The 12713-nt window shown below is 38.1% G+C and overlaps 1 protein-coding gene across 6 annotated transcripts in view; it reads right to left on the minus strand.

The window, feature by feature from the left end:
• The window catches only part of SLC44A5 (solute carrier family 44 member 5), an 86943-nt gene that overhangs the window by 21851 nt on the left and 52379 nt on the right, over positions 1-12713 (minus strand). For all 6 annotated transcript variants that reach the window (XR_014933093.1, XM_085512469.1, XM_015870851.3 and 3 more), the window contains exons 3-5: positions 8176-8249; positions 4362-4446; positions 1040-1124 (exon numbers count right to left, since the gene is read on the minus strand). Coding sequence is in view for 2 of the 6 variants with exons in the window: in XM_015870851.3 (XP_015726337.1) it covers positions 1040-1124; positions 4362-4446; positions 8176-8249 (244 nt within the window). In the remaining 4 variants the exon portion in view is untranslated. The remainder of the gene's footprint in view (positions 1-1039; positions 1125-4361; positions 4447-8175; positions 8250-12713) is intronic.

Raw genomic sequence — 12713 nt, forward strand, 5'->3', positions numbered from 1 at the left:
CCAAAAACAAATCTGCTGCGGATAAAGTTCCCATTCTGTCAGCAACTGAACAGAGTTAAGAGGACTCTTGTTCTCCTTTCCCAGAGATTTCCATCATCTCAGCTGTGTCAAATGATCTGCACAGTCACAGTAAATAGATGAGACAGATCTGGCAAGAATAGGGATCAGGAGAAATGACAAGCTGGGATGAGAACCACTTTTCAAAGACAGCGAAATAAATCGACAATTAACATCTCGAATCAGTAAACTGGCCACCACAAACAGCTCTCATCCAAAGCAACACTGTATTTCACTAAACATTCTCAAGATGACTGAGACCAAACTATCGTCTGTTGGTTATTTACACAGTGCAAATACTCTGGTAGCAAGGGTGGATCAGAGCAGTCCTGTCCCTAACTTCTCCAACCTACCTCAGGCCATAATTTGTTGCTTTCCAAGATTAACTGACATAACTGTTCATACAATTGCTCAGCAAACCAGGACAATAAAATGGTCTCACATAAAAAAGATCAGAAGGATAACTTTAATCCATGAGTTCAGTAACTGGAGTTATTTCACAGCTTCACAATAAATTGCAGCACAGTTAAGGGAGATTACAGATTTTGGCATTAGTCTGAAACAAACTTTCTTCAGTTGTTGAAGTGACATAAAATCTAACCACACTCAGAAACTACTGTCACTGGGGATATACACATTTTCTTGTACATGCCCAGTTTGGAAAATCCTAGCTGTCAATTAAAATGATTTTTTGTATACACTTATTACTATTGAACAGTTGCCTGCAATAAATTAATGAGCAACAAGTTGCTGTATTAAACTAGACTTTTATTCAGTTCTGACCTAAAATACACAATCTGATAAGTTTCTATTTATTTTCCTCTGATCATAACAGAATGCAGATACTTTATGCTCTATATATAATCTATAAAACAACTGTATGGTATTTAGCTGGATATGAACAGTACTTCCAAAAAATGTATGTCTAGTTCTCAGGCACCACGTCTACAAGGCAGGGAAAATATCTCTGTATTTCACTCACCTGTGTTGTAGGGCACTGCAGGTTAATTAACACTACAGGACTGGCACATTTCAGAATGTTAAAGTAAAACAAAATGGTCTTGTTCCTAGGGAAGCGGATATAAGATAATTAATGTTTTAAGTATAGGTGCTTAAGTATCCTAGCATACCAAAATCTATAGCATACACTGGTATTTTAATTCTATTATTTTTAAGTCTTAATACAAACACAAGACAAAAAAAAAAAAAGAAAACCACAGACACAGAACGTTCTATACCAAGATATGTTGTAAACCAGAAGTTTTTTTCTAAAGAATACTAACTTTGAGCAGTTTTTCCATAGCAAGGGTTTAAGCTAAAACAATCCTAACTACTGTTACACAGTGTCTCAATCATGCCTCCAAGAAGTGCAAAACTATCTGGTAAAACATATCTGCAAAACAGTGTGGTCCCTTTGCTTGTACAGAACATACTGTGTATGTACTGCACACAAAACTACTATCAACAAACTCTACATTGTAAAAGCTGATTGTTTCACTTATCAGAAGGTGATTCCAAAATCATAAACTGTTCATGGATGGAAACTGAAAGCAGCTAGCCAGGAAGCAGAACGATAATAGCATCTTACAATAATGCTCCTAAATCTCCTGTGATACAAACAAAGGACAGTCGAAGGGGTTTGCGCACAACAACCCCCATGATCAACAGCTTCAGGAAACTGGGGCCTTGAGGCCCTGCTTTGTGGGCCTCCTCCATTTGGATTTTTTGAGAAATGACAACTCCAAGATTGCTGGTTTTAAACACCTACTGTTTAAATGATCAAAATACGTTGTTAAAACTTTATATCTCAAAACAATTATTAACTATCTCTAATGGCATACCAGAAGTCCTGCCCTTTTTATATGATTTCAAAGTCAGCCGGCTGTGCCAGGACTGTGCACAGTGCCCCCATGGGACATAACAGTGCACACATCCCCTTGAGGCCTCACCTGTACAAGAGAACACAATACAGCTGCACCTGAGCTGATACACACTGACACATCACTGACACAAACTGTGGAAACCCAAATGAGTTTTGGCTTGGGAGGAGGATGGTTACATCAAAACCAAAATGCTCTTGGGGTAACCAGGTTGCTACTGTCATATTTCTCCCACCAGTCTAGAACACATACACTGATTAGTACTGGAATTCTACCAGTTACTCAATCCGGCTAGATCTTCAAGACCATTATGTCCCCCTGTATATATAATAATTATATTTCATTTTCATATACTCATTTTCAAGCTCCCTTTAAAAATGAGATTAGCTCAGCTGCCTGACATTTTAGAATGTACACTTCTTTTTAGTGGGGTATGTTCTATGTGCTGTTTAACAAAACACATGTACTGGCAAATAATTCATTAAGTGCTAATTCTTGAAATAAAAAGAATAAAATGGACCTAAATGTCATCTTTCTCCAATAGGCAGATTCCCAATTTTTTGGTTTTTGTTTTTTTTTTAAATTTTTTCCTCATGTCTTTTTTTTTTTCCCCTCATGTTTTTTCCTCATGCCCACTCACTGATATTAACAGCAGAAAATAAAGATTAAACATATAGGTAACACAAGAATAAATCTGTGTCCTTTATAGAGAAATTGTATTGTATTTCATTATTACAAGTATGTCCTGTAGAAGGCAAACAGGCTTAGAGATTACATGGAGATTAATGGATGGCTTACAGGGAGGCACAAAGTGAACTACAAGAGATTCTCATGACAACATAATCAGATTAAGCCTACAGGGACTTTGAAAAATCATCACTGTGAGTTAGCCTTTCTCACTGCGTATAGTATCCACATAGGACATTCAATCACATTCTATATCTCCACTTTTTCAGACCAGAGGGATTTGTTTAGTGGTGCCTTCCAGCAGGCCTTAATGCTAACACTGCCATGAACAATCCTGCCTGTACAGTACATTTTATTATGTAACTTTTGACATAAAATTTTGATAAAAAAACCTCCTCAATATGGCAAACAAATGCCAAAATGCATCCTCAGTGGTTGTATTGTCCCCTGGCAATGACAGGGACATTTCTGCATACAAATTGGAAATTAAGTTCTAAGAAATAACTGAAGATTTGCATAGCAAATTGAAATTGGGAATGTGAGTGGGTGACAAGAATCAGACAGAATGATCTGGCTACATGTCACACTCAGTGAACAGATGCTGTGTGTCTCAGATCCCCAGACATATTTGGCCACTGCTTTCTGTGGACTACAGAGGGGAAAAGACAAATGGAGGGGTGGGTGAATGGCAGACAAGAGTGTGCAGTGTCGTGGAACATACACACAGCATTACAATTCTCTTCACAGGGAAAGAGGACTCTTATGGCCTTTGCCAACAACTGCTACATGGAATCATAGTCAGAAGATGGAAGAGATTTTGTCTTCTTACAGAGCCTAGTCTGTTTCTTCTATGAAGAGTCTGAGAGTAAGTATTAGCTCTTCCTCTACCCCCTTCTCCTCCTTTCCTTTTGAACTGTCCTTTGGGCAGTGGTTTCATTTTTTTTTTCTCTCCAGAAAATTAAATGGGAAAATAAAGAAGCAAACAAGAGCTATTATCAAATAGTAGCTTTTGCTTTGATTCCCGCACAATTTCCAACTTCATAAAGTCAGCAAAGGCATGAGAAGTACCTAATGATTACTTTCTGAAAGGGAGAGAGAAACAGCAAAAATACTTCTTAATTCTTTTCTCATTAGACACTCTTAGATTTTTAGAGAAAACAATGATGTGACAACTTAATTTCCAAAAGTCCAAATATAAAATAACAGGAAAATGAGATAAGTAAGTACTGGGCTGATACCCCCAAGAAAGGTATGGCTACAGCTGCCTGACCACACAGTCTCCCCTTTACATACACTAGATAAGTGGCAGAATAAATTAAGAGTTTTACTATGCTTTCTTCTATGGCATTTGTTGCGTGCTGAAGTGAACCAAGAAATCGCAATGCTCTAGAGACTACTCTTGCCCCAAGATAGATAGAACTCCCCTAGCCTTTGCATTTAGATGAGCCAGCTTGCCCCTTCCAATGCTATCAGTGATGCAATCTTAGTTACATTCATACTTAACTAAAAATATTCTCAGAATGATGACAACAACTGCACTACAGTAATAATCTGTGTTTAGATTTCCTCTGAGCAACTAATCTGAACTTCATTTGGAATAAATGCAGTAAGAGGATCTTAAGTGTTGATGTCTCTCCAACTTTGCTCAAGAACCACTCACAGACAGAGGATTTGAAACCTCATTTTTCACTCATAGTGCATAAGTCATAAAGATGAGTCTTCAGATTTAGTACTCACTCATTGAAGGTGTCCTTCTGACCACAGAACTGCCCATAGCTGTCAGTTGGATAAACCACTTTCCTGGGATCGCCATGTACCCAAGCTGCAAATACACACACATTTTAACATTATAGTCAAGTGTACAGCAGTAATGGTAATAACTGAAATTCACCTCTCTAGAACCATTCCAATTTTTGTTGATGGCCACTGAAGGATATTGGTTTGTACATCTCCTAATAAGAAGCAACAATACAAATCAAACTAACTAACTACAATATAGATGAATCAGTAACAAAGCAAGTCAGTTCACCTTGTATCTTCAGGGCAAACATATCTGAGTCGGATCCAAAATATTAAGTAATGGACTTTAAAAAAAATAAGGTTTCAAAAGGTGAAAGAGGAGGTACTGCAAAAGTTCTGTTGGCTTACAGCCACAGAGAAAACAGGGAGCTGATGAAGCAGACAAATGAGAGCGTTCACAAACAACCGCCACTGTACTGAAATCAATGGGATTACCTAAGTATGACAGAAATACAGCAGTTGTGGTTGAATTCAATGGACTACATTTGCTCTTTTTAAAATCAAAGTATTTCCTGTCCTCTCACTTAGTAATTATCCGATTTTTCAGTTATTGGTTCTGTATCTAGCAACTTATCCATTACATACATAGCTAGTATGAACCATAGGCCTGAATGGCAAAAGAAGTTTATGCTGAACTTTTCTAACTTCCTTCCTTCAATTTAAAACAAGCCTTCTTTTTCAAGACATTTTCATCATTATCATCAAGGATATATAGCATAAATTTGGTGACCTGCAGATAGTTGTAGGACTGTCTACCAAGAGAGAATCTGTAATGCTACCTCCCACCCTGAATGGTGTTAGGTTACCAGTATGAATCCTCTAGTACATTTTAACACACATTAGTTTGCTCATGTTTTAGAGTTTGTGAACTACTTTGCTGCTTGGTATCAATTAATTTTTGAATATCCAGACAATACATTTCAGATGAACTGTGGTATTCTGATACTCGCAGAAAGTTGAAGTTCTTCACTGATGTTAAACTCCATTGAAATTTTCATTCATTAAATCTCACTTAGTCATTTCATTCACACTGGATAATGGGAACATTTAGGAGGTATCAGATAACTCAGTTACACATAAGTGTATGACATCAGAAAGCAGACAGCTCTCTGATAACTGCATTGATTCTGTTGGTTATGTCATGTATACTTCTGTTGTGACTTAGACAATAGGGAGTTTTTCTTCTACTTGGAGATGACTGTTTTTCACATACTTAAAAGACTGGTGCCAAATGGACCAAGCTCATATACAGATCCAAAAAGGCCTTATTTGTCTGCTGTTAAATGATTCTAATACACCAGTGTTTTTCTAGCACTCAAATCTTTATTTTTAACTTTTGTTTGGCACATTATTTTTCTCATTTGATCACATTATTTTTTTTAATCACTATCTAAACAGGAACCAGTGGAGATATACCTCACCACATCAGAGCCAAAGTTACTTCCCAATGGAATTCCTATTTAGACTGCTTTGCCATTATCAAGTGTTTAAAACATCTCTTGCTCAGCAGTACCTGTCCTGTGTGCCCGAGGCTTCAGTCTTGTTTTTAATCAAGCAATACATGAAATGATTTAAATTTTAAAAAGTAATTTAACACACTCGCTCTGTGAATTACACCACTGGGACCAGCTGCCAGGTGGACGTAGCTGGCAGTAAGCTAAAATCCAGAGTAGAACTAAAAAAAATCCCACATTAGTCTGCTATAGAACATAAACATTCAGCATTAGATTAACTCTACAGTAAAAAGAGAAGGAAAATTACCAGCCCAAGAGTAAATATGCAGCTTCATTAATTGTCTGTGCCAAGGCTTAGCCATCAGGATTAATGAACCTACTCCTCTGACACTTTCTTTGAGAACAATGACAGTAAAAGGATCCATGTGATAAACACAGTTGTTATTTACCGGACTAGGTAGTAAAAAATAAGTAACTAATTCAACAGGGGGAAGAAGGTTATCACAAGAACTAGCCTGACAGAGCAGCACCATGTTTTGTGTGTTGTACTGCATTGTTGACGACTCACTATCAAACACTAAATTAAATAGAATCTAGTCATATATGTTTGTTTTTTTTTCAAGCATGTTCTAATGCTCATAAGGCTGCAGTTCGAGTACTGGCACAAACAAAAAGAAGATGAAAATAGAAAATGAAAGAATAGCAGAACCATATTATACACTTGAGTTGGCATAATTCATGACTAAAAACCGATTATCAATTTTTTCTCAATGTATTATTTATTTACATGCATGCATTTTGTACAGGGCTGATTCCTGGAGTTGAGCCAAAGCTGATCACACCTACTTCAAAATAAATCAGTGTAAAAAGAATAGCTGAAGCACTGTATTAGAAAACTTGAAAAGCGGGGACCACGTGGATCTGGATTTGGAGCCGAGATAAATACTTCTAGATTGAGAATTTGAATCTTCTCTGTAAGAAACAAAGAAAAAGAAACCAGCTACAAATTTGGTATCTGTCCTGGGAATAGGTTCTATTTCTAACCCACATTTCATAAGGTTAGCAGCAAAAGAAGGCTGTTCAGATGTTTTGCATACAATAGGAAACTCCTACACGTGCACAGCAGTGAACATGGCTAATTCACTGCCTCACACCTCATCCAGAAAACTTATTTACTTCATCATATACTATATGGTTCCTTGGAATTGGCACATATGAAGTTGACAAAGTTCTAGCCAAAGACTTAAGAGGTTTATATAGTAACAGAAATGGAGCCAAGACTTCATAGCACAAGAACAGTATCCAGCTAGACACTTCATTTCTGTTTGTCCAGATACCAGCACTCCAGAACACTGCCTGTCTGCACAAAGGCAGGCCATCAGCCACTAAAGCATTTGTACCTGCAAGAAAACAACAAAAGTTCCCCTGATCTGAGTCCAGCTCCTTCAGTTTTGGCTTTATGTTTGAATACTGACAGAAGGACAGAGCAGAACATCAATGAAGAATCAGTCAATCAGACAGAAAGAGAACAAAAGCACACACACTTAGAACAGGTTGCCAAGGAGCATATCCAAACAGCTTTCAGATATCCCCAAGAATTAAGACTGTGCAACCATTTCTCTGTACTGAACAAAAAATGATATTACAGAATAGTGAAGAAAACTAACAGCTTTTCTTATATCTAAGGCAGAGCCAAAATGATATTTTACAAGTAAACTGAAGGAGTTTAGGCAAACATGCAGACACACATTAAGTACATTTTTATAGTATTATTTGTCCTTTCACACATATGCATTTATGCAATTCTCTCACACAAAATGAGCATTACTGATTAATGAATGTCCTAATGAGAAACAACTCTGGATCCCACAATAAATGAAGTTATCACTCTTCCTTCCCTACTCACTGCTTACATGTGTTCTTATGGAAATCTTCAGAACAGAAACCCTCTTAAACACCAAAGCATTTAGTTCTAACTTTTCCTGTCTAACGTCAAATGAAAGGATTTTTCCACAACAGTTACTATGATTGTAAAATCATCAAACCAATTTTTTTTTGACACATTTCATTTCAAAATTTTCATCAGTAAATACATGTTTTTGACCTTCTCTCTAATTATGACAGACAGTGAATGTTAATTCACAATTTGATTCCAGGTGAGGCACTGTTTATTGACCTGAAAGCTTTAGGTAGACATAAGCAGAATGGACATGCCAGTTAGAAGTAATAACATTCACAAAGTTGCTTATCATTGGTGTGAGAATGCACTACTGTATACTGTACCTGTGTTTACTTACCTACAATTCCTAATGCAATGTAACCCAGAATGACAATTATGAAGATTACACAGCAAATAACATCTGTACAACGCCTAGGAACAGAAAGGAACAGTTTTTAAAAATACAGGGTCTAATACAATCCTTTGAAAACACTGAACGTCACAGTCCTCTCACATCTGAATACACTACACACATACTTGCATCTGCACTTACTATTTTCTTAAGTCTTATGCTAAATCACATTCAAGATGTTAAGGTCCTGCCTTCACCGCAAGATGCTTATAAACATCCTCAGTGTGTCCTTCAAAACTGGTATCAAATTTTGCAGTGTCTTGAGATATGACTCAGTACAGCTTATCTGCATTGTAAGCAGGTTATGAATGGAAAAACAACAGTGAAACTAAGAAATAAAGCCTATCTGAAATTATCCCTGTCTGTGCATAGAATTCTTATCCAGCTGCTTGACCTCATTTAGTGCAACCAAAAAAAGCTCTACAGAAAGTGAAAAAAAGACTTTGTGGAGAGATATCTCCATTTACAAGCAAAGAACAGCAGTCTCTGGATGGAAAACTAAGACACAAGTATTCAATTCAATTAATGACTTCTCTTTATTGTCTATCTGTTAAGTTTATTCAGGCAGAGAAGTTGAGATGTGGGCTACCACACATTTTTCTCCAGTGTCAGACCTTGATTACAGGCATTCCAACAGTGTAATTGATAGGAAACAGGAACTCCTAAGAGGGTAGGAGAAGGGCAAGTATTCATTTATGGAGAAAAAAGATACTGCTGACCCATTCTCTCCTTCACAAGCCAACACCACAAGCCTTTGCTTCTGAAGACATGTGGCAGCATACCAGTTCATACTCATAAGTCTACATTATTTCATTAGCAAAGAGGTGAATCATTCATAAAAGGATGTACTCCCTCCATCTTTCATACCTGAAGTACTTCAGTCTCTGTTACTGACAACCTACTGTTTACCTGGCATGTCTCAGTGAAGAGCAGGTTGGATAGCCTAAAGGTACATAAACTTTATAGCTGTGTGCCTGGGCAAGTTCTATCAGCAGAGGCATTCACTGCTGCTCTCCATTCTCCCCTGGTGGTAATAAACTGCTTGTGTACTGACCAGTCCATTATATAAGACTGAGCAATAATCATTCCAGAAAAACATAATGCATGCTTCATTATAAAGTGAAAGTAAAAGGACTGCCTTCATAAACCTAGCAGTGCTCATCTCTCCTTGCAAGTCTATGCAAGGAGCCAAGTGGATATAAGCTAAAACCTGAAAGCGAAAAGAAATCTCATAATGCAATCTCCAATGACAAACAGTAATTTTTAGTGTCTATCATTCTTTCCATTTTCCTATTATGTTCTCCTCTTATAAAGAACCACTATTCTGTAGTATAAAGGAGATGACCTTCGAAGCAATTGCAGAAGTTTAGAAGTGTTTTCAGGGGTGGAAAAGGAATGAAAAATCCTGTATCTCTAGAAGATAGTTTCACCATCTCACTGAAATAAATGTTTAGTAAGGCAAAGCTGGTACAGATTCAAGGTCGGTATGACAGTTATCTGATGAATGACAGCAGAAGAAACAAAGCCAGAAATGCTGTTCATTCCCCAAGTCTGTTCAGACACTTTGTTGAAGATTGGCTCTCACCCTGTAAGGGAAATTTTTAAGAGACTGAGGATTTAATAGAAAAAAATCTCAGGAGAAATGAGCTACTATAAATATTTTAATTACAACTCATATTGTCTCAAAAATCACTTCAAGTATAACTCATAGATCTCATTTTATGATTACTAGATACAATCAACAGTCACATTTGTTTGTGCTAGATCTTACTTCTAAGTTTTGCAGACCCATCGCAAACAAGTTCCTGTAAACACTTTATCAGAATGTAGGACTTTCCCTTTTTTTATAGGACATTTACAGGATACAAACTCTTGTATTGTTCCTAGCAAGTCTTACATGTGCTGGGGGCCCACGATCTGGACATAGTACACCAAATGGGGCCTCATGTCAGCAGAATGGAGGGAGGCAATCGCCTCCCTCACAGCCACTGCATTTATTCCATTTTAATAAAAGATGTTTACATGAAATCTAACCAAAATCCACATCCAAACCGCTTCAGAATTATGGCACTAGCAATGTACCGTATGTATTGCCTCACTGAACACTCCTACTAACCCTATTGCTCAATACTTCAGCCGCTGGCAACAGCGCTTTTCTCTTCAAAAAGAAAAATCAGTGAAGCCCATATGAATGTTTCCCCTTGGAAGGCATTCATTTAACAAAAATATGGGAAGAAATACAACATTTAATAGACATTAACACATCATTATTAAGACTTAGCTTTCTGTTTTTCAGGTTTTCAGATTTTTAGTGGTTTGGAGGATTATCTGGTGCTCAACAACATGTGACCATTTCTACTCTATGGTATCTTGAAAAATGCATTAACTTCAGCAGCCACTACGATGGGACATAACTGTTCTCTGTCTCTGCACCTTTCATCACTGACACGCACAACTTGCAGCCTACCCATCTTGATATCCCTCCTCTCCATTTTCAAAACTGAAAAGAAACTTATTCCCTGATTACAGAAAGTTGACAATGAGGTTAAAAGCAGGTAAGCAGGTAAGAGCAGGTGAAAGCAAAGATAGGAGTATCCAAATCCATACCACACACACCTAGCTGTCCAGGATTTGGCTGGTATACAGTTAACTTCCTTCATAGAGGTTTGTATGATGCTGTCTTTTGGATTTATGGTGAAAAATCGTGATGAGAGTACATAGATGCTTTGGTTGCTGCTGAGCAGCGCTTGAAGAATCAAAGACATCTCAGCTTCTCATGGTCCTCTAAAGATGAGGCTGGAGGCGCACAAGAAACGAGCAGGGGACACGGACCCCAACTGATGAAAGGGATATCCTACACCATTTGACGCAATAGCAAAGGGGGAGGAAGGAGAAGGAGGAGAGGACATTTGGAATGATGCTGCTTGTCTTCCAAAGAAACCGTTACCAATGCCTTTGTTTCGTTCTGCATGCGCACGTAGCTTTTACATTACTTAACAGATGGTTCTTATCTCAAACCACAAGTTTTCACACTTTCAGCTTTCATATTCTCTCTCCTACCTTGCTGTAGGGAGTGAGTGAGTGGTTGCGTGGTGCCAAGCTTTCCTACAGAAATCCTAAAGTCAGAAGCAAATTCAGCGCAGAAGATGATTTTTCTCCTCTTGAACTCTTGGGAATATATTCTGAGAAAGCATTTTACTCATAATAACTAGCTAATCCTTAGTAACTTTATTTTACTTAACTGGAAAAAAAGAAAGTAAAAAAAAAAACAAAAAAAACCCCAACATTGTCTTAAAAAAATTCTTAAAATGCTTAAGGGGTATGTCTGTCATGCACTGCACTGAGTGCACCGATGGCTCCACACGGTCAGATGAGACATTTAGGTATCTTGCAGAAGCAATAGGTTGAATTTTGACCCAGGGTGCACCTTACTGCAAAGTAAGCTCTGTAAGCAACATTTTAGGAATCAGTGCCAGATGGTGTACTGTACAGTGGAGCAACACCTTCAGTGTTTAGTTAACTGATCTATTTTATACTGTTTCCAACAATACTGTCTTACCAGAACATTAAAAATGCACTTAACATATCTGGTATACCAGTTACATGTCAGTTTTTATTTTACTTTGCTCTCAAAAAGCTGCCATGGAATGTCAGAATGTACAATTAGAATACTACATAAATACACCTGGAACTGCAGTCACTGTCACAGCAATTGTGCATTACTAACAGCAAGTCACAGCACAGAATGGTTTGGGACCTCGAAAGATCAAACTATTACAACCCATGCGCCACAGATCCATCCTCTCAACTCTGCCCTCGCAAGGCTCCATCTATGTCCAGATCTGGGGCCCCCAGCACAAGAAAGAAGTGAAAGAAGAGGGGCTGCTGGAACAGGTCCTGAGGAGGCCATGAGGATGCTCAGAGGCTGCAGCACCTCTCTCATGGAGACAGGCAGAGAGTTGGAAGTGATCAGTCTGAAGATGATGAGGAGTTTATAAACATGAGGGAGAGTGACTTTTCACATGGTCTCATAGGAACAGGACAAGGGGGAATGGCTCTAAACTTAAAAAAGGGAGATTTACACCAGATGTGAGGAGGAAGTTCTTCACCCAGAGGTGATGAGGCATTGGTACGGCTGCCTGGAGCTGTGGGTGCCCCATCCCTACAGGTGCTCAAGGCCACGGATGGGGCTCCGGGCAGCCTGAGCTGGTGGTTGGCAAATCTGCCCATGTTACGGGGTTTGTAACTAGATGATCTTCAAGGACTATCCCAATCTAAGCCATTCTATGATTGTATGATTCTATATAAACAATACAGGGTTTACAAAATTGGCATTCACATTGAAAGAACTTAAAAACACACATGCAAGAGTGGGAAGGGGAGTCTCTGGGATTAAAGAGAAATTTTGTATCAAACTCAAATGTTTTATTAGCCACCTTTTTTTCCCTTGCTCACTGCAAAGCCAACAGAATAAAACACAATGA

Source organism: Coturnix japonica, chromosome 11 (genome assembly GCF_054131305.1).
Source record: "Coturnix japonica strain WE chromosome 11, WE-NBRP24, whole genome shotgun sequence".
Taxonomy (NCBI): domain Eukaryota; kingdom Metazoa; phylum Chordata; class Aves; order Galliformes; family Phasianidae; genus Coturnix; species Coturnix japonica.